At 40.1% G+C, this 20,946-nt stretch overlaps 1 protein-coding gene across 2 annotated transcripts in view; it reads right to left on the bottom strand.

The window, feature by feature from the left end:
• The window catches only part of col27a1a (collagen, type XXVII, alpha 1a), a 64,110-nt gene that overhangs the window by 13,752 nt on the left and 29,412 nt on the right, over positions 1-20,946 (bottom strand). For both annotated transcript variants that reach the window (XR_008398300.1, XM_053687815.1), the window contains exons 14-39: positions 18,848-18,892; positions 18,356-18,409; positions 17,349-17,393; positions 16,036-16,089; positions 14,029-14,082; positions 13,029-13,082; positions 12,888-12,941; positions 12,639-12,692; positions 12,470-12,514; positions 11,357-11,410; positions 11,178-11,222; positions 9,540-9,593; positions 9,315-9,368; positions 7,881-7,934; positions 7,518-7,571; positions 7,144-7,197; positions 6,231-6,275; positions 5,903-5,947; positions 4,434-4,487; positions 4,157-4,210; positions 3,843-3,896; positions 3,547-3,600; positions 3,240-3,293; positions 2,386-2,493; positions 1,910-1,963; positions 279-386 (exon numbers count right to left, since the gene is read on the bottom strand). Coding sequence is in view for 1 of the 2 variants with exons in the window: in XM_053687815.1 (XP_053543790.1) it covers positions 279-386; positions 1,910-1,963; positions 2,386-2,493; positions 3,240-3,293; positions 3,547-3,600; positions 3,843-3,896; positions 4,157-4,210; positions 4,434-4,487; positions 5,903-5,947; positions 6,231-6,275; positions 7,144-7,197; positions 7,518-7,571; positions 7,881-7,934; positions 9,315-9,368; positions 9,540-9,593; positions 11,178-11,222; positions 11,357-11,410; positions 12,470-12,514; positions 12,639-12,692; positions 12,888-12,941; positions 13,029-13,082; positions 14,029-14,082; positions 16,036-16,089; positions 17,349-17,393; positions 18,356-18,409; positions 18,848-18,892 (1,458 nt within the window). In the remaining variant the exon portion in view is untranslated. The remainder of the gene's footprint in view (positions 1-278; positions 387-1,909; positions 1,964-2,385; positions 2,494-3,239; positions 3,294-3,546; positions 3,601-3,842; positions 3,897-4,156; positions 4,211-4,433; positions 4,488-5,902; positions 5,948-6,230; positions 6,276-7,143; positions 7,198-7,517; positions 7,572-7,880; positions 7,935-9,314; positions 9,369-9,539; positions 9,594-11,177; positions 11,223-11,356; positions 11,411-12,469; positions 12,515-12,638; positions 12,693-12,887; positions 12,942-13,028; positions 13,083-14,028; positions 14,083-16,035; positions 16,090-17,348; positions 17,394-18,355; positions 18,410-18,847; positions 18,893-20,946) is intronic.

The following is a 20,946-nucleotide window of genomic DNA, read 5'->3' as shown; positions in this document are numbered from 1 at the left end:
TACATTTTAAGCCAAGTTGGTATTGTATAACATTTTTGCTTCATTATATAACATTATCATTTAAAAACAACAATTTAGTAGCCCTGGTCCTTGAATGCCCTCTTGATGGTCTGGTTTCTCGAGACATCTACAGTATATACTATGTCTGAAAGATTTTGTGTTTCAGTGTCTGCTTGAAGAATAAGTGATTGGGAATTCTAATATACACCCCAGACCAAACAGGCTAAAATCACTTAACTGTACATTCACATTGGCTCAGGGCTGAGAAACGTACTTACCGCAGGTCCAGTAGTTCCTCTTGATCCTTTTGGTCCAATGGTTCCAACTGGCCCGGGTTTCCCTGCTGTTCCTGTCACACCCAGATGTCCCATGTTGCCCTTTGCACCCTATAAGGCACAGATCCAGTCAAATACAGATACAGTATACAGTCCAGTACCAAGTAGAGACCATAATTCTTAATGGACCGACAAATTGTAACAACAAAGTAAATAAGTCCATACAAAATTCAGCCCTGAAGTTGGAGTCACATGATTGTATAGAACGTCTTTGTATGCTGTAGCATTAAAATTTCCCTTCACTAGAACTAACAGGCCCAACCCTGCTCCAGCATGACAATGCTCCCGTGCACAAAGACATAAAGACATGGTTTTCCAACGTTCATCTGGAAGCGATCAAGTGGCCTGTACAGGACCTTGACCTCAAGCCCACACAACACCTTTGGAATAAACTGGAACGCAGACTGCACACAAGGTCTTATCGCCCATCGTAACCTCACTAATGCCTCACTAAGTCCCCACAGCAACAACGAAATCTAGTGGAAAGCCTTCCCAGAACAGTGGAGGCTATTATGGCAGCAAAATAATAACATATCATAAGCTAAATAAAAAAAATAACAATAATAATAATAGCTATGTAAGATGAAAGACAGGAAGAAATATGTAAAGAACTTGTTCATTGAACTTGGCATAAAATAAACAGAAATGAAACATACTCTTCCCACACTGAGCGGCTACTACTCCTAAATATCACTGTAACTCAGTGTAACTCTGCCCAAATGAAACCCCAGGACTGTTTTGTAATAGTTTTTATAACTGATGAAATGATTCGTGGTAATGGAGACAGCTTTTGGGTCCTATTCTAAATAACTGCAAATAAGATTGTATTAAATGTACTAATCTATTTTTGAATTATTTTTGAACGTTACACAGTAAAGAGAAAAAGCCAGAGGTTACAAATAGGCTTGAAAGAAGAAGCCTTTATACATCACAGCATAGTGAAATTATTATCATTATTATCATTATTTTTTGTTAGGAAGCAGGGGTCAGAGTGTGGGATCAGCCATGCTACAGCACCCTTGGAGCAAATTAAGGGCTTTGCTCAAGAGCCCAACACTGGCAGCATGGCAGCGCTGGGGCTTGAACCTACAACCTTCTGGTCAGTAGCCCATTAACCTTAACCTTAACCACTCAACAAACAGTGCGATAGATTCATCTTGACCTGTTGGTCAGGGAAAATTCCAAATTATTGCTGGAAATACAAATAACAATACCGCCCCATAAAGGCAAACAACTTAAGTACGCAAATACTGAAACTGAAACTGAGGAAAATGGTGCCAGAGTTTATATGTACTGGAAAATGTGATTTTCACACCATGTTTTTTTCCCAACCTACAGCAAGACACGACGTTGCACGTGATTTTGAGTCATTATTCAAATTCGACCAAAACAGCACTCAACATGCCGTGCCACGGTAGAGCAGTACACCTTAGTCATTGTCTTTTATTTAGTGTTCATGTTAGGGTTCACACTGCAGAAGTACTTCGGGAAAGGAACTAGGCACCGAATTAGGAACAAACGTATTTGTTTCTGTCGCAAACGATTCAATTCTAAGACTTTTTTGGCTCACTAACCTTGAGGCCAGGCTTCCCTTTCTCACCCATTTTCCCTGGCTTCCCTTCAGGACCCTAAGCACAAAATAAACACACACACACACACACACACTTCAAAATATAATTCAAATATATCTCTTTGATGAAACATAAAAATGGTTATTGGTTTTCTTCTTCTGTGCTTTCTAAAAATATATATAGGTAGCCACTAGTACACAGACCTTCTATTAGTCATGTGTAGGGGTGCACTGATCCGATTATGAATATCGGTATTAAAATGAAATAAAAATTCTCCTGATCCAATCCACTGATATATTTTAAGCCGAGAATGTACCGCAACAGAAGCGTATAGAGAGTCAATTGATTACTTAAAAATCAGAATGTATTATATTATCGAATGTTTGTCCTGAAAACCATTTGCTTTATCGCATTTTTTGTTAAACTTTTGTGTACATAGTAATGTGTGTGTGTGTGTGTGTGTGTGGGTGTGTACTCACTCTGACTCCAGTGAGTCCAGGATCACCTGGTGGCCCTTCTTTGCCTTTGATCCCCGGGTCACCCCTGGTACCAGGTTCACCCTCTGGCCCCATGTCACCTTTTTCACCCTGTTTAACAAAGAAATGTTGCTAATGCTAATAACATTCTAATGAACATGACAGAATCCATACTAAGACTGTATACATACTCTAACTACGGGGTAAGATTGGAAGAAGAGCTTAAAAACAACCCCCCAAAAAAGTCGTCTAGACGATTCTAATACAGAATATATCGGAACGGCATTTTTCTTTTCGATGAAAAGAAGAATATGAGATGATGGGTCAGAATTTCAGCATTGAGATGAGAGATCCTTTTTACTGTTTACCGTGTTTGCTATTCAGAGGAAATGCAGCATGACCGCGCTGTAAGCATGGGGCTCCGTTATACTTCACAACATCTGGATTATGCCAGAATCCTGTTTGTTGCTTTCACCTAGGCATTTAACACAATGCTCCCATCACGGTGAAACTTTCCACACTTTCTCTGCTGAACTCCGACGTGCCAGCGGATCGCTTCGTTAGAGGCCGACAGGAAATATCATGTGAGACTGAGGAAGCTCACATCAGTTTCTCTGACCCTTAGCACCGGATCGCCTCAAGGTTCACCTATGTGTCACCTGCACTCAACTCTGTGTATGCCATTGAATGCACCTCCAAAGACCCTGTAAACTTCTAAAGTTTGCTGATGACATGGCAATCATTGGTCTCACATGGACTTGAGATACAGGCAAGTAATGAGTAATAATTGCACGTAGACACCACAATGAAACCCAACAGAAGACAAGTTTCATTTGGGTTTAATGGGACACTCGTACCTTGGCACCGTCGGGACCAGCTGGGCCAAGTTCACCCTCCAAACCTGGCTCTCCCTATACACACACACACACATGTATACACACCATGAATTAACCTTACAAAATAAATGCTCTCACGTGTATAACATCCACGTACAGTGGGGTCCAAAAGTCTGAGACCACTCGTGAAAATGCTTCAGTATCCGATCAATATCACAGTGTGTTGCTTAAATTTAAATAGTGACCTAGAAATGTTCTTTTTTGTTGTTGTTGTTTTAGAATTTTCAAAATGCTAAAACGTTCTGAACGAACAAAAGGTCAGACGCACCCTGGGCCCGATGAGGCCTGGAGCTCCGGCACTCCCGTCGGCTCCCGCCGCACCCTAGGGCATAACAAAACGCAAACTACTGAGTATCTGTCGTTTCTTTTTAGTAAATTCTATCATTTTAATTTGATCACAGAATGTTCAACATGATCAACAAACACGAACTAGAATCTCTATAGTGGTGGAGCCCGGCTTTCACGCGGTTAAAATGATCCACCTGCAGACTTCCGATATTTATTTAAGAAAAACATCAAAACATCAACATGTGTTTCTCAGAAGACAGATAGTGATCATTCTACCTTCTCTCCTGGCTCACCAGGGACTCCCATGTCTCCCACTTTTCCTGGTGGACCCTAAGGAAGAGGGACAGTGAGAGACCATGATAGAAAGACACAGAGAGGCCCTTTCTTGAACTGAACTGAACTGAACTGAGGAAGCGGATTCAAATACACATGCCGTGTACTGTATATACTCTGCTCTGGCATACAGTATTTGAATCATATTTTTAATATCTGAAATGAACACTGTGTGTGTGTGTGTGTGTGTGTGTGTGTGTGTGTGTGTGTGTGTGTGTGTGTGTGTGTGCGCACTTGAATATGTTATGGACATTTACCATTGGTCCAATGTTTCCAAGAGGCCCTATTGTTCCTGGTATTCCTGGGGGTCCCTTAGTAAAAACGAAATATTTGATCAGGAAATAGTTTCACACACACACACACACACACACACACACACACACACACACACACACACATGCATACCAACACATACAGTACCAAGCTGTGAGGAGAAGAATTAAACTAAACTGAGCCACATTTGTGTCTCATTGATGAGACGGAAGCAGGCAGGAAGCATCTTTAATGTTCTACTTTAGCACTGATTTCACTCACTGGCTCTCCTGCAATCCCTTTTTCTCCTGGAGCTCCAGAGGGCCCTTGGATTCCCTGTAGAGAGATATGAAGTGTTAACAACCAATACCTAGGCATTTGGCAATAATCAGTTCTATAGCATTTTACAATATTCCAGGCACCCATATTGTTATCACGAACGTCATATGCTTATGTCTTGGTTTGTGTTTCCGTGCCCGCACAACCCATGGTTTATTTCCCCTGATTGTGTTAATCTGTTTCCTATTTCACCCAGAGAAGTTGATTTAAACCATGCTGTTGCTTTGTCTACATGCAAAGCCTTATTGTGCGTTCCTGACGATAGTACGAGCTTGTTCTCCAAGTCCCTAGTATCCCTCTGTGTTCTGGTTTTGATCTCAGCCAGTTTTGCACTCTGATTGTGCATATTCCCCGGTTAACCCTCTCTGCCTTTGTGTTAACCTCTGCCATGTGTAATTACAATGAGTTTTGGATCTGCCCCAGTAAAGCTTATACTGAGTTTCCACACGTGTGTCCTGCCTCATCAAGCTGCACGTTACACTTGCGTCCCATTTAGGTGCATTTGAATCTTATTCCCCCGGTTTTATTTGACGGCACAAGGGATGGAACTCTCATAATGGAAGGGCATTTCCTTCATTTGACAAAAGTGCCTATAAGGTTCAAAGCTTTGGCAGGCAAAGCTTATAGAGAGGAATAATCTTTTAGTGATGTGGTAGTGTTTAAATTCAGTTGTGCTGATACTATTGTAAACCGATTACTGTAATATGGAAATGTATTATTGGCACATGCCTACCATCATGTGCTTGGCTAACTTGACATCGACGGTGCTCGTGAAGTACTGTTAATGTTTACATATTCGATATTTTATGGAAAATATAGGTAAACTCTTTGATGACTCCTCAATCACACCCATATGTGTTTGTTGAACAGATTTAGTCTCTATTTCTGTTATAATAGCCTCTTCTCTGAAGACTGGAGAATGGGGATTTGCACATTCAGAAACAAAAGCATTAGTGAGGTCAGGCAGTGATGTTGGGAGAGGAGGCCGGGCACACAGTGTGCGTTCCAGTTCATCCAGAAGGTGTTAAGTGGGGTTGAGGTCAGGGCTCTTTGCAGGCCAGGCGAGTTCTTCCACACCAAGCATGTCAAACCATGTCTTTAGCTCACTATGTGCACAGGGGCACTGTCATGCTGGAACAGCTTTGTGCCCCTTAGTTTCAGTGAATGGAACTCTTAATGCTACAGCATACAGAGACATTCTAGACCGTCGTACGCTTCCAGCTTTGCGGCAAATTTGGGGAACGCCAACATATAGATGTGATGGTCAGGTGTCCACATACTTCTGGCCATATAGGATGCCATTTCATTCGAATGGTAACAGAACAACTGTGTTAATTATTGTCATTTACGAACAAATGTCTGGGTAATATCTGCTGAAATAACTGTCGTTTAATAAATGGGATGGAACGCACCGGAAATCCTTTCGGCCCTGTCTCTCCTGGCTCGCCGATCTTCCCCTGCAGAGATTTTACAATATCAGATAATTAGCACAGTAATCCAGCTGAAGCGTGTTCAAATATGCGAAAAGATTTTGAAACACCGGCGCTTACACTTTACACAGGTGGAAATAAAAGCTTTTTAATGACTGTAGATGAAATAATTGAAGTAGATGATTGAGATATGATATAATGTACAGCACTGTGCAAAAGTCTTAGGCACCTTATTTTTTTTTACTACACACTTTGCTACAGATTTTTATTTGATGACTATTTGAATATCATACTACTGCGCAGACTTTACCTGCTCTCCAGGAAACCCAGCTTTTCCAGGGGGACCGATGAGACCCTGGGACAGGACATGACAGGAAAGAAAAAGACAAAGTTAGGAAAGAACAGGAGAGGAAGGATATATATCCAAACGAGGATCCCAAATCACTTAAATCATGTTACATGATAAAAATATAACCACTGCATTAAAAAAATGTGTTTATATACAGAATAGTCAACGGTGTTAAAGCTGTTAGAATACCAATCGCTTTCTGAGTGAAGTGAATTCTTCCCCAATTTAATTTCACTTTTCCTATCCCATGGCCTTAATTCCATGGACACCTACAGTGGAGTCCAAACGTCTGAGACCAGTAATGACAATCCTTCTATTTTGTGTAACTTTGTGCTGATCCATGTTAGATCAAATCCATCACGGCGTTGTCCGTACACGTGCTTCAACTCTAAACAGTGACCTCGATACAGTGCAGAATCTTGAATACTGAATATCCAAGATATTGAACATCTTCCTTTCTTTGGTCGTTTCTAAAACGGTTTATTTAAAAACAAAAAAAATCGCAGATTTTCAATGCGGTCCCAGACTTTTGGACCTCACTGTATGTTTAGTTTCGATATAAAACAAGCGATTCCTCCTCCAGCCTACCTTGATAAAATCATAGAGGTTTTAAAACTATATATATATATATATATACACACTGTAACAATGAAGCTTGTAACACGAGTAGCCATAGTACATACATATACATAGTGACCCATAAACATCCGATCAGGTTTATAAAAACACAAAGTGAGAATTTTGCATTTAACATGATTTGGACACAAAAACACTTCATATATCATGGTGCTCCATCTGGTACTGGTCTGACAGTCCAAACACTAATACTATGATGACTCTAGTATGACCTTTTGTCCTCTTTAAGACCTCTTACCTTTTTGCCCTCAGTGCCAGCCTCGCCAATCTGACCATCTGGCCCTCGTGGGCCCTAAACACACATATACAGAGAGAGAGAGAGAGAGAGAGAGAGAGAGAGAGCAACATGAAAATCACTCGCTGCTGCTGAGGACAGCCCCACATGGACAGCCTTAAGATCACCATGAGTTTACTGTGGATGGTACCGCAGAGAAACCATAAAGATGGCTGTGGATGTTCTTCCTTGGTGTGTGTTTAATTCATGTTAATCCTTCAGTTTTATAGGGCTGAAAATAAACATTGTGTGACTCTGTGCGTGTGTGTGTGTGTGTGTGTGTGTATGTGTGTGTTTGACAGCTTGGAAAGCAATACACACACGGAGATCCATCTTACCCGTCTTCCCTTTGGCCCTCGAGTGCCAGCAGGACCTTGTGATCCAGGAGCTCCCTAAATGACAAAGGGATAAGGGTTTATCTGACACACACATACTTGTATATATTGTGTATATATTGTGTGTGTATATATATATATATATATATATATATATATAATAACATTCAGGAACACACAAAATCCAGCATCACACCGCCTTTTCGAGACAGACTACTATATGAGAGAAAGGAATTTGTAGGTACACTTCTGGGAAAGTGTAAATAGTAGGAATTGTTGTTTTTACTGTGTTGTTGCAGTGCTGAGTTTGATAATAAACAACAGCTTTTAGTCAGACACTATCTGTCACATCCTGACATGACTTACTGGGGAACCTGGTGGTCCAGGAGCACCGGCCTCTCCAGGAGTCCCTGGATGTCCCTGAGACAGACAGTACGCACACACTTACTGTAATTTCAGACCGTAATAACCCTGAGGTGCAGACACAATTATATTAGCAAAGCAAAAACTGAGGATTTAAATGATAATGTAATAACATTAACCCACAACACAACGTTGATTTAAAAAATAAATAAATAAATAAATAAATAAATAAATAAATAAATAAATAAAAATAAAGGTCATTGCTGAACATTTTTGAGAGCACAACAGAACACTACACTATACAGGCATCTTGCTGCTGAGCAAACAATAGTCGCTAGCTTGTTATGCACATAGTTTAGCTAAGTAAGCATATATAAATGCTAACTATACTAGTGATATCCATAGTCCCATTAAATAGCAATTAGCAAAAAATTCCCAAAAATTCAAACCACAGCAATTTCCTGTTTTCATTCGTTCGTCTTCAGTGGATGCTGTGTGAGCGCCATGCCAAATCCCAAACGATCTCGTGTTAATCAACACGGCCTTGCTTTGTCCTGCACGCTTCTTTTCTCACCGACGGATCTGGCATGAAAAAGCTCACAGCCCACACCCGGGATCGTTTTTTTTTTTTTTGTGTGTGTGTGTGTTAGATCCCGTGGAAAAGAACATTTCTAATTTAGACTATTATGGAGAAAGAAAAAAAAAAAAAAACTTCAGGAAATGATCATTACAGATTTCCTGAATCTACCGCTGTAGTAAATCTTGTGCCAATAAGGTACATCAGTTATTGATGTCTATAACATCGCTTTAAAAGCAAAGTGGATTTTCTCCAAGAGTTCAGTGAAACGAAACGACGTTCCTCCAGAACCGTGGTGCTACAAAAACAAAATCAACTCCACGCTAACTAACCACTGATTTCAAAATGGTCTGAATTAAGTCTGAGACCTGGGCTGGACCTGCTCTACCATGCACAGCTGATTACAGCGATCATTTACAGAAAATGATATAATAGAGCCTATAACTACATGGTGTAAAGCCATTATGATTTCATTCTGAAATAGTGTGAATCATTATAATATTTGAATATTTGACCCAGCGGACCGATGATCATGCATATAAGCATATACGTGTGTGCACATTAGCAAACTTTTTCTACTGCACAATTGTCAGTTTGTCAAAATAACACAAGCTCAGACAGTCACGAGACCCCCTTTATTACGTTGTGAAGAAACCTGGTGTTTGTTGTCTCTGTTTTGATGTAAAATCAACTCGAAGTAGGACTGCTTGGATGTATATAAATACACATTAACGTTTTCCGAGTGCTACCGAAATTCACCGATCCGACGTACAGTACGTGTCTGCGTGTGTAGCGCGTCTTTGCGTATGTGTCGAGTGTGTATTTGTTAGCATTTATGCGTTGTCTTAATGCAAACTTACGATAGATCCTTTTTCGCCTGGTGGTCCTGGCAGTCCTGTCTCTCCTCGATCGCCCTGGGAAAACGCACATGCGCGCACACACGCACACACACACACGCACACACACGCACACACACACACACACACACACACATCAATATTATGGTATAAAGCTATTCATGATATTCATGCTCAAAATGCTCTGTGCTCTGTCAGATGAAGGAAATCAACTTTGAAGTGTCTTACCTTTTCTCCTGCTAGTCCAGGTTCCCCCACTGGCCCCACAAAGCCAACCAAACCCTACACACACACACACACACACACACACACACACACACAATCAAAAGACAAATGGCATAGCAATGAAAGAGTATAAAATGGAAAGACATAATAAGCATACTATTTAATATTTCTGCCATATGCAGTCTGCTTATACGTTCCCATTTTCAAAGAGATTAAGTGCAGGAATTAAATAATTTCCACAGATAGAATTTCTTCCAAATGATGCCCAAAGGAAGACCTTGTCTTTTCTTGTAATTGCTTTAAACGGCATTTTCAGGTGTCCACATACTTATGGTTTCACGATATTCAAATACACGATATTCAAAATTGATGACGACTATGTGGTTGTGCTTTGACATGCAGCATTCCCTCAGGGTATGCCGTGTTTACAGGCTAAAATACTCCTTTAAAATATTCAAATTCAGATGACGCTTATGACTTTTACTTCCTTTGATGGATGTTGGTTTTCTAATATCCCAGGAACAAAAATAAAAACACCAGACCTGTTACAAATGACATACTCAATGTCATGCTGTACATTCAAAGCACTTAACTGAGATTAGTGAGTAAAGGAGAACGGTGTTTTTTGAGCCCCCTGTTGCCTGAATGGTGAACTGCAATTCCAATGAAAACAATGAGACGCCTTCCTTGTATGCTGCATTCAACTTAACTTCAAAGTGGGAACTCGGAATTACTTCATTTTTGAGTTTGACGTGCTGGGGAAGGGAAAAAAACATGGAAGCCTCTCATGAAAGCGTGTGTGGTGATGACTTTATGATGTATTTACTTTCAAAACTGTGTTTAGATTTACCCAAGTAATGTGTCCGTGTTGATCGATGTAAAATTGAATACTACAATAAACTCATTTAAAAGTAGTGAAGTGAGATTTCATCAAGTGTTGATGGTCATGTTGACAAGACATGTGCTTGGGGTTGGGGACACCTTCCAAACTTTTCAAGTAGGAATTCCAAGTTGATTAGGGACATTTACTTTTGTCTAATCAGAGGTTGGAAGTTGAAGTTGAATGCAGCATTAGACTCTGACTGCACCTTCCTCTGAGGAAATGCATGTAAAGCTGAGACTACCACCTGACATACATTTTAATGAAAATGGGTGGAGTCGTGTCAACAGGAGCCTGATATAAAAGACTGATGAATGTGAATAACCATTTTTCACCATTTTTCAGGCATCTTTAAAAAAAAAAAAAAAAAAAAAAATCATTACTATAGGCCTAAAAACACTTTTGATGATGGTAGAAGATTTGATGGTATTGACGCAGTGATAAGTACCCTCACATCTGCCAAAACAGACTGACTTCATTCCCTTGCCATTTATTTGCATGCATACAGTAATAGTTGTAAAGTCGTGACCAAGTCCTAGGTAATGCTTCACTAAGCACTGCCATCTTGTAATGTGTCCACATTGCTCCAGGGAAATAGCTGTACATTAATTTAGGCAGCAGGTTATTTAGTGCTGCTACTGAAAAAATTGTAGCATTTTACAAATTTTTTTTTTACCCATACCATTTTAATTATTCTTATCGTGGTATACCAATACATCCTCAATGTGTGTGCAGGTGTCTGTGTAGCATATAACACTCACTCTCTCTCCCATCGGACCAGCCTTCCCTGTGTCTCCTTGTTCCCCCTGAAACAGTAAACACGTGCTTTTGTGCATTTGTGCCTCAGTGCATTTGTGTGTGTGTGTGTGTGTGTGTGTGTGTGTGTGTGTGTGTGTGTGTGTGTGTGTGTGTGTGTGTGTGTGTGTGTTATAACTCTAACCTTAACTCCTTCAGGACCGAGCTTGCCGGGAAAACCTTTTTTGCCCATAATACCCTAAGAAGAAGAAGGAAAAAAATAGAAAATAGAAAATAATTGCATGAACAAGAAAATATAACTGAAAATGTTAAGCAAATAACACAAAAGATACACAGCAGTGTTATAGTGTTCCAGCTCCAAAAGTTTATTCACAATTATCACAGCACAGCTCATTATATATTCGCATTTATGAGCATCATTATAGCACAATTACCGCACAAAGATATTATTCAGTGTGAAGTAAACATTTTTCCAGTAATTACTCTATAGTCAGGTTCATAAAAGGGCAAACTCATTACGGTTGCATATTTAACCATTAAATGAACGCGCCTCTTATTTTCTTCAATAGCATTTTATCGGCTACCCCGTGCTATGGGGAGAAACGAGATAAACGCTGCAAAAAAGGACATTTTCTCAAGTTTTCAATGAAGCAGCTGCTGTATGTGTCATGCTGAAATCCACGCTGAACTACATTACCCACCAGCTACAGCGCATCACATGACCATGTCACATGTCCCACTGATCACGTATCTGTGGTACCCCTAATAAGCGCCCCTATATACAGCAAGTCCTAAAGCACCTTGTGTTGTTTTGTCATATTCACACTTTGCACTTTATTCAATAAAAATCCGCACTTGCATCTGCCGCCTTCTACAATCCCCGACCCCGTGTTGCAGAGTTGTTCCCTGTTTCAATAAAAATGCTAAAAAAGAACAATTCTGGTGCCTTAATAAGTCACTTATTTATTAAGTCACTTATTTAATATGCTGAGTGGGAAATACGGTTAAATATGCTTTGCTCCAGGACTCATCGAACACTCCTGATTCAAGTGCATAATCAGGCTCTTCATTAGTGTAAGAAAATTACAGCCAGTAAGTACTGAACAGTAAGACTGGAAATGTCTGGGCTTTACTGCAGCTGAATAATATAAACCACACACACACACACACACACACACACACACACACACAAATAATTCAACATAATTTTCACTGTGAGTTGTCGCAGCTTCCTACACACAGCAATTGGTTGGGCTGGATGTTATTTAGATTAGGAAGTTCAAATTAGGAAGCTTACCTCCAGTCCTGTCGGTCCAGGTAGTCCAACTGGGCCCTCTTCTCCCTTGTAATGAAATACAAAAAAAAAAACCCTAATCGTTACATTTATACATCGCAGCAAGTGGGATACTTTCTCAGTCTATATGTATCTATATCTTTCTGTCACACATACACATACACTCACACACCTCTCGTCCTGCAGCTCCACGAGGTCCTGGTAACCCCCTGACCCCAGGTGCACCCTGCATGGCAAACACACACACACACACACACACACTCACACACAAATGATTCAACAGCCTGACAAACATGCTGTTGGTACAGAGTAGATTTAAATATCAGTGTGTTTTGGTCCACTGTATACACAAGTGCAACTATATACACACACACATACACACACAAACCCACACATCAGCATCTCTCATTGACACACTAACCTTTGGTCCCTCAGGCCCATTTTGTCCAGGTGGTCCGATGTCACCAGGGAAACCCTGAAAACAAAAACATTCATACTCCTTCACATCAGAATAAAAAAGTATTATTTTATTTATATGTTTTATTATGATTTAAGTTTTCACCTCAGGACCTGGTGGTCCAGGGACCCCGTCAGGCCCTCGCTCTCCCGGTCTACCCTGGGAGACACACACGCAAAAAAAAGTTCAAGAATTCTTAAAGGAACATATTTCACTGGGAAAGCGTTCACTGAAACGGAAAGAAGTGTCCCTGGGAATAATGTCATAACCTACCTTGCTGCCGTACTCTAATGACCTGTGTGTGAATGTGTTATTTAGCAGGTAACGAGACGTGCTCTACGTAAATTAACACACTCAATGAAACCCTGACAGAGCACACAAGGTCTTTAAAAAAAAAAAAACGAATTCTAGTTTGGGGCCTTTCCTAGAATTCCTGGCACGCTCATAAGAACAATAAATACACACACATTTGAAACAGGAAATGGAAGCTGATTGCAGCATTATACAACCTCAATTCCATAAAAGTTGGGACGCTGTGTGAAATGTAAATAAAAACAGAATGCAGCGGTTTGCAAATCTCATAAACCCCGTATGTTATTCACGATAGAACAAAGAAAACACGTCAAAGGTTTAAACTGAGGAAACGTACCGTTTTAAGGACAAAGTAAGGTCATTTTGAATTTGATGGCCGCAGCACGTCTAAAAAAACTTGGGACGGGGAAACAAAAGGGTGGAAAAGTAAGAGTTAGTAAAAAGAAACAGCTGGAGGGCGATTGGGAACAGGTCAGTAAGATGAGTGGGTATATAAAGAGTATCTTAGAGAGGCAAAAAGTAAAGAAGTCAGAAGTAAAGATGGGAGAGAGGTTCACCAATCTGCGAAAAACCGCGTCTACAATTTGTGGAACAATTTCCGTTTAAACATTTCACATGTCTTCGGTGTTCTATTGTGAATAACGTACGGGGTTTATGAGATTTGCAAATCATTGCATTCTGTTTTTATTTACGTTTTACACAGCGTCCCAACTTTTTTGGAACTGGGTTGTACACATAGAATAAGATTCGTTGTTCTGGTTTGCATTATAAGAGAAATAAGGTAAAAGCTCACCTGAGGTCCAGGTTTTCCACGAGCACCTGGCAACCCTGGCAAACCCTGAATTCCCTGAAACAACAAAATGAAAGGACACCCATGTACACACACACAGTCCAGTCCAAACGCGCACTATTATTTCTGCAGCTATGAAAAATGTCTTTTAATTCATTATTTTAGCACACAGAGTATTTGCAATACCATATATTTTATTCAAGTGGTAGTACAGTGGCTCGTAAGGTATCGCATTCGATTAGCTAGCACTTTAAGTCAGGCCAAACAAAACAAGGGACTAGGCAACACACTGGAGCTTACACTCATCCAGTAGGCCAGCTAATCCACACCTGATATTACATATTACAGTGCCCTCCACTAATATTGGCACCCTTTGTAAATATGTGCAAAGAAGGCTAAGAAAAATTGTCTTTCTTGTTTAACATTTTGATTAAATTTTTTTTTTTAAATCACAAAAATACTCTGCTCTCCTGATATCAGACAACTGGGTGACTGGGAACAGGAAATTGTTCAACCATGACTTCCTGTTCACAGGGGTATAAATATGAGGTAACACACAGGACAAATTCCCTTAGTCATGCATAACGATGGGTAAGAGCGAGGAATGTAGCTGTGATGTGCGCAAAAGGTTGCTGAGCTTCACACAATGGGGCGTGTCTATAAGAAAATAGCACAAGCATTGAAAACTCCCATTTCACCATCAGGGCAATAATGAAGAAGTTCCATTCAACTGGAAATGTTATGAATCGACCCGGAATTGGACGTGTGTCTGTATCGTCTCAACGCACTGTGAAGAGGACGGGTCGAGTGGATAAAACATCTCCAAGGATCACAGCTGGAGAACTGCAGGAGTTAGTCGTGTCTTGGGGTCAGAAAGTCTCCAAAACTACAATCTGAAGTCACCGACATCACCACAAGCTGTTTGGAAGAGTTTCAAGAAAAAAGCCTCTACTCTCATCCAAAAACACACTTCCAGACACTACTGGAATTTCAAATGGGATCGGGTTCTATGGTCAGATGAAACCAAAATAGAGCTTTTTGGCAATAAACACCAGAGGTGGTTTTGGAGCACACAGATGGAAAAGTCCCTCATGCCCACGGTTAAATATGGAGGTGGATCTTTAATGTTTTGGGCTGTTTTTCTGTCAGAGGACCTGGACATTTTGTTAGGATACATGGCATCATGGATGGCACTCAGAATCGAGTGCTGATATCACATCAAATATCAACGGATATTAAATGAAAACCTGACTGCCTCTGCCAGAAAGATTCAAATGGGCCGTGGTTGGATCTTCCAGCAGGACGATGATCCAAAACATCATCAAAATCAACACAGAAATGGTTTACTGACCACAACATCAAGGTCCTGCCATGACCATCCCAGTCCCCTGAACCCCATAGAAACCCTGTGGGGTGAACTGAAGAGGAGAGTCCCCCAGCATTTGAAAGATCTCGAAATGTGAAGGGTCTGGAGAGGTTCTGTATGGAGGAACGCTCTCAGATCCCTCGCCATGTATTCTCCAACCTCATCAGGCGTTATAGGAGAAGACTCAGAGCTGTTATCTTAGCAAAGGGAGGCAGCAAAAAGTATTGACTAAAAGGGTGCTAATAATTGTCGCACACCTATATTTAACTTTTTGATTACAACTGTTTGATATCCATGACAGCAGAGTATTTTTGTGAATTCTTTTAAACAAAATAGACATTTTATTCACAGCCTTCTTTGCTCATATTTACCGAGGGTTGGTTGCCAGTATTAGTAAAGAGCACTGTACTGTACATCGTGTTCAAGTCACATTGTTCTCAGAATTCCATGCTGAAAGACGTGTCAGTAGGATGCCCAAGAGTGCTAAGGACTTTGTTATACAATAAGGGAGATAAATATATAGTCTCTGTTTTAAAATAAACGTTACTGAGATCAAATGAATGGAGATGGCTAAGGTCAGCGAGACGTTACTTAAACACTGTGCTATGACTCGCACATCCACTATAAAACCCTATAACATGTACCTTGTCTCCATGGAACCCGATCTCCCCTTGCTTTCCAGGGAACCCAATTTCACCCTAAGAGACAGATGAGAGGAAGCAAGCGAGAGAATGAGAAGGAGAGAATGTGAGAGATGTTTGAGGTAGAGAGATCCTTCTTAGTTAAGGAATACGTCTGATATCAGACTTGCATATTTGCACGATCCTGAAAATCTCATGCTTGAATGGACGGCACACATTAAATTCGCTCCAACCCAAAAATAGCTTCAGCACAACTGAGCCCAATGTGGGTCTGGCCTGACTTCTGTGTGTTGGAGGAGCCAACATCTATGTGGCTGTAAACAAAATCAGACATTCTCTAGTGACTAATGAGAAAATTGACGGAGGGGCCCAGATTTACGTACCAAGGCACAGCTAAAACGTTCGCTCACAATACAAATGACATGAGCAACTGACCACCTGCTAAATGCAATGTGCACGGGTGTCAGCTCTTGTCAGAACAAGTGATTGGTGTGGAAGGCATTACTCCTGTGTGCATAATAAGCTATAATGCTATCAATGCTATTGATCAATAGCAGTCCAATGAACACTGAATAAATGCCTGAATGGGTTTTTTTTTTTTTTTTCCTAAAATAATGTCACGTTTTATACAGTTTGCATAAATAAAGAACATCTATGAGAATACCTGAAAAAAGTCTGTACTACTTCAAGCAACACGCATAGAAGTTGGACGAAATCATGCCCAAGACCGGTTGCCTCTAATCACACACATGGACTGGAATATGTCGTCAGACACTCTTCCATTTCTCCAACCCTTTTAGTACAATCCTCTATTAAATGCTTTTGGACAAGGATAAGACGAGTACTTTGCCTGTTGGCGGTTGCATGGTGGATACATTGAGTGTTCGGGCTTTTTACATGACATTAAACGTGGCCTAAATGTGCCTGAAAAAAAGCGCAAACAGCCCCTTAACGTGCAAATAATTACGCATTGAAATCCTCAAGATCTTTTTAGAATTATTTGCATTTATTGTATAGGTTGTACTTTTTCTTGACTTATTTACCACTCGTGTTTACGTATTCGCGGCACTTTATTGATGCGCTGTGCTGGGTCATCGTGTGCGCGACAGTTATCGGCTGGAGTGAATTCTGTCCCTTGTGAATAAGCCGGGGGAAAGTTTCTCTTTTCTCACTCAGACATTTCTGATATTCTAGACACACTGGCAGACCGACAAGAAAGGTTCTGAAAGCACATGCTCAACACAGGCCAACCAGTGTGGAAGGATTTTCCATGGCATGCTGCAGAATAACAGGGCCAATAAGAGCATTCAGATCACCTTATCACCTTTCAGTCCGGGCTCGCCCATGTTCCCAGCAACACCCTGGCACAGAGACACAAAACAGACAAATGACACACAAAACTATACACACCGATGGCATACACCATGTTCAAGCCTTGACAGATACAGTGAGGTCCAAAACTCTAAATTCACAGTCAAGAACAATTTCCATTTTTAACCATCCGAGGATTAAAACGAAACCTAAACAGTAACAAAAGCACGTTAAACTAGCCGAACAAACGGGGCAATTTTTCACACTAATATCCGTAGGCTACAAAAACTTTAAACTTTAACAATGAGAACGGTATTATATATAAATATACATGTATAATTATAATTATGTGTGTATATATACATATACATATATATGTATAATTTTATTGTTGGTTGTGTACATTAAACCCACTATTTTAAATAGCTGTCACAATGATAGGAAACAATAGTACCGCCCCCTTGTGGAGAATGTTCAGCATGGTAAACATGAACATATGAGTGAGTTAGTTACAGAAGACTAGGAAGTGTTTACATCTAAAAATAATAATAATAATAATAATAATAATAATAATAATAATAATAATAATCTTTATGTAACTATTGTAAGAATGTAATTTCATTATGAAATGAAGGCAGCAGACAATAAAATGTAACACATAGACTGTGATATTTGAGTGAATGTTAGGTGTTATTTGTTAAGAAATGACAATCGTTAAAACCTATATAATAACAGTCGGTAATTTCAGGAAAATTTGCTGCATCATAACAATTTGACAAATTTCGGATGTGAACTAATTAAATGGTTCAAAAATCAGCATAAAATTTTGAATTTGTCCTTAGAAAAACAGCTTCTGGTCGAGAGTTCAGACTTATGGACCTTACTGTTCAACAAATCACATAGTTAAGGAGAACACGTGTGGTGTGTGTGTGTGTGTGTGTGTGTGTGTGTGTGTGTGTGTGTGTGTGTGTGTGTGTGTGTGTGTGTGTGTGCGTGTGTGTGTGCTACTAACCTTTAGTCCAGTCAGTCCTGGTAAACCAACCACACCAGCTGGGCCCATGTCACCCTGAAACAGTAAAACAGAGGCATATATTCAGATCTCTAAGTTCTGAACTTATTTTGTTTGCCTATTCTACAATGAAGAGCAAAATTATTGGCACCTATCAACAGAATGAGCAAAATGGCACACAAATGATTTAAAAATAAATAAATAAATAAATAAATTCCTTTCAAACACTTTCAAAACAAATGCCTCATCTGACCTCTAACCAAAATAATTCTCATGAGAATTTTTCCTAATAATGTTGTTTTCCCTCAAAAACAAAAAATTTCGGAATTCTATTACAGTTCTGAGGTGAGTCGAGTTTCAAAGGTCTGACTATTAGACGCTGCATAGCAGGAAGTCGTTTGGAAGGTTGAGAGAGAAAGAAACCTGTCCTGAGACAGGGCGCGGAACAAAATGCGCCACATTTTACCACATTTTATAGGAAACTAATATACTCACAATCAGTCCAAGTACTCCAGGAGGGCCAGTGGCACCAATGATACCCTGGAAGAAAGAGACAGAGAAAGAAAAGCAAAGAATACTGGTTTATTAATACGGCCCGGGCAGGGTGGCGTTGCTGCTGCAGCTGCCGCTAACGCTGTGACCTGTGATCGTGACTGCTACTGATCTGACATGAAAATGCTTTTCTTCTTGCACTTAAAAACATCTAATGTATTTATGTTTTTTCTCATCAGTCTGGGCCTTTTCCCCACCAGATTGTGCACCAAACGTATATCTGTCTTATATTGTGTTTCTTTGTTTCCTATGCTATTTGCTATTGCTAATGCTATGTGATAATAAACCCTTAATAAACCCTGCCAGTCATGGCTTGTCTGTATAATAGCACACTGAATATCTAGAATGGCAGTAGACAGTTGTTTAGACAGGTCTGAAGATGATGTCGGCCAAATATGTAATAATCATTCCCGTATAACTTCTTGTTTGGCGACTTCACCGTCAGATTCGTTGGCACATTATGGGCAAACCATTTGGAATATCAGGTTGGTCTGAAGAGGATGTATGCCAAATTTGGTGTTGATTGGACATAATTTGTAGGAGGAGTAACAAAAAACAGTTTTTGACTAAATCCAAGATGGTTGACGGGAATTACACTTCAGCATTATGGGAAAAAAGAAATTAGCACAGATTCTTCAAATGTCATAAGGGGGGAAAAAAATGAAAGTTGTTATAGTTCTTGACCACAAGGTGGTGCGGTCGCAGAACTTCTTGGGTACATTCACGGTTTTCGTGAAGATATGTAGATGAATTCCTGAGCTACACCATCACGTTCCGTGTTTTTTTTTTTGTTTGTTTGTTTTTGGCAATTGCCAGTGCATTACAGGAGAACCATTTTGAATATCAAAATCCCTTTGATAGCTTTTGTTCAGACAGGTCTCAAAATGATGTGAGCCAAATCTGGTGATGAGTGGGGAAAAAGTGGAGGAGGTATAGCAAAAAAATAGCAGTTAGATGTAAGCATTTTTAGCAGGTTGTCGAAACGTTTGAAGGTGTGGCTGTCACGAAATTTGTTGCATACCCTCACGTCCTGGTCCTGAAGACGCCTACCAAGTTTTGTGTCGGTGCTGAGATACAGAGATACAAATATATTCGTCGAGCGCACTGGAGATCAGTACGATTTGCAAATAGCGCTGCATTGCACACAAAAAAAAAAGTGCACTCAGATGTCGGTTTAGCCGAGGTCAGTCAGGGTGACGTGCTGCATTGTGCATATGATGTTCATGAGTATAAAGCTGATTTCACACACGTGTTGGCCGCGGAGGAATCGTATCCTAGATGCTATAAGTTCACGCAGACATTAGGTATAAATCTGATCGACGTGCGAGCATACTGGGTGCAGCTCTGCTGTGAAAAGGGATTAAAGAGAAGCTCCAAATAAAATAAATATTCCAGCCCAATGGTTCTCAAAGTGGGGAATTCACGAATCAGCTTTATTCTGATACAGCGGAAGGAATCACAACCCACCGTTTAAAATGAGTTTTATGAACCTCTTAAGGTTATTAGTCTATTTGACTTTACACGTGAATTGAATGGGCTTAATCCAAACCTCAGTTAACAAGGAGTCCTACTCATGTCAACCTGGACCTAATGTGCTCTGCTGGTGGAAATTTCAGGAATAGAAAGCTCTATGACTAATAATAATAATAATAATAATAATTGAACACATTAAAATAATGAGGCAGATAATTGAAGAAGTGCTGAGTCATGGGATTTCTTTTAGTTTGAAGGTGTGCCTGGCTGCAAAACGTTTGCAAAAAAAAAAAAAAAACCCAGGCTAATGCAATTTTGGTACATTAAAATACCTTTTATTATTATTTAAAAAAAATATTCCATAAATCAAGTTTATCTGCGTAAATATCCATAATAACAGCTGGTTAAAATTTCCTGCGATCCCATCTGCATCTCAGACAACCCCATGTGAAGGTGTGATTTTGAGGTTTAGCATATAACTAAGTGTGCGTGTGTGTGTGTGTGTGTGTGTGCGCGTGTGCATATGTACATGGGTTCTACGGGCTTCGTTCCATGGACAGAACACGCGC

This window comes from Ictalurus punctatus, chromosome 18 (assembly GCF_001660625.3).
Source record: "Ictalurus punctatus breed USDA103 chromosome 18, Coco_2.0, whole genome shotgun sequence".
Lineage (NCBI taxonomy): Eukaryota > Metazoa > Chordata > Actinopteri > Siluriformes > Ictaluridae > Ictalurus > Ictalurus punctatus.
The sequence above is the reverse complement of the archived record's forward strand: the minus strand, read 5'-3'. Positions and strand labels throughout refer to the sequence as shown.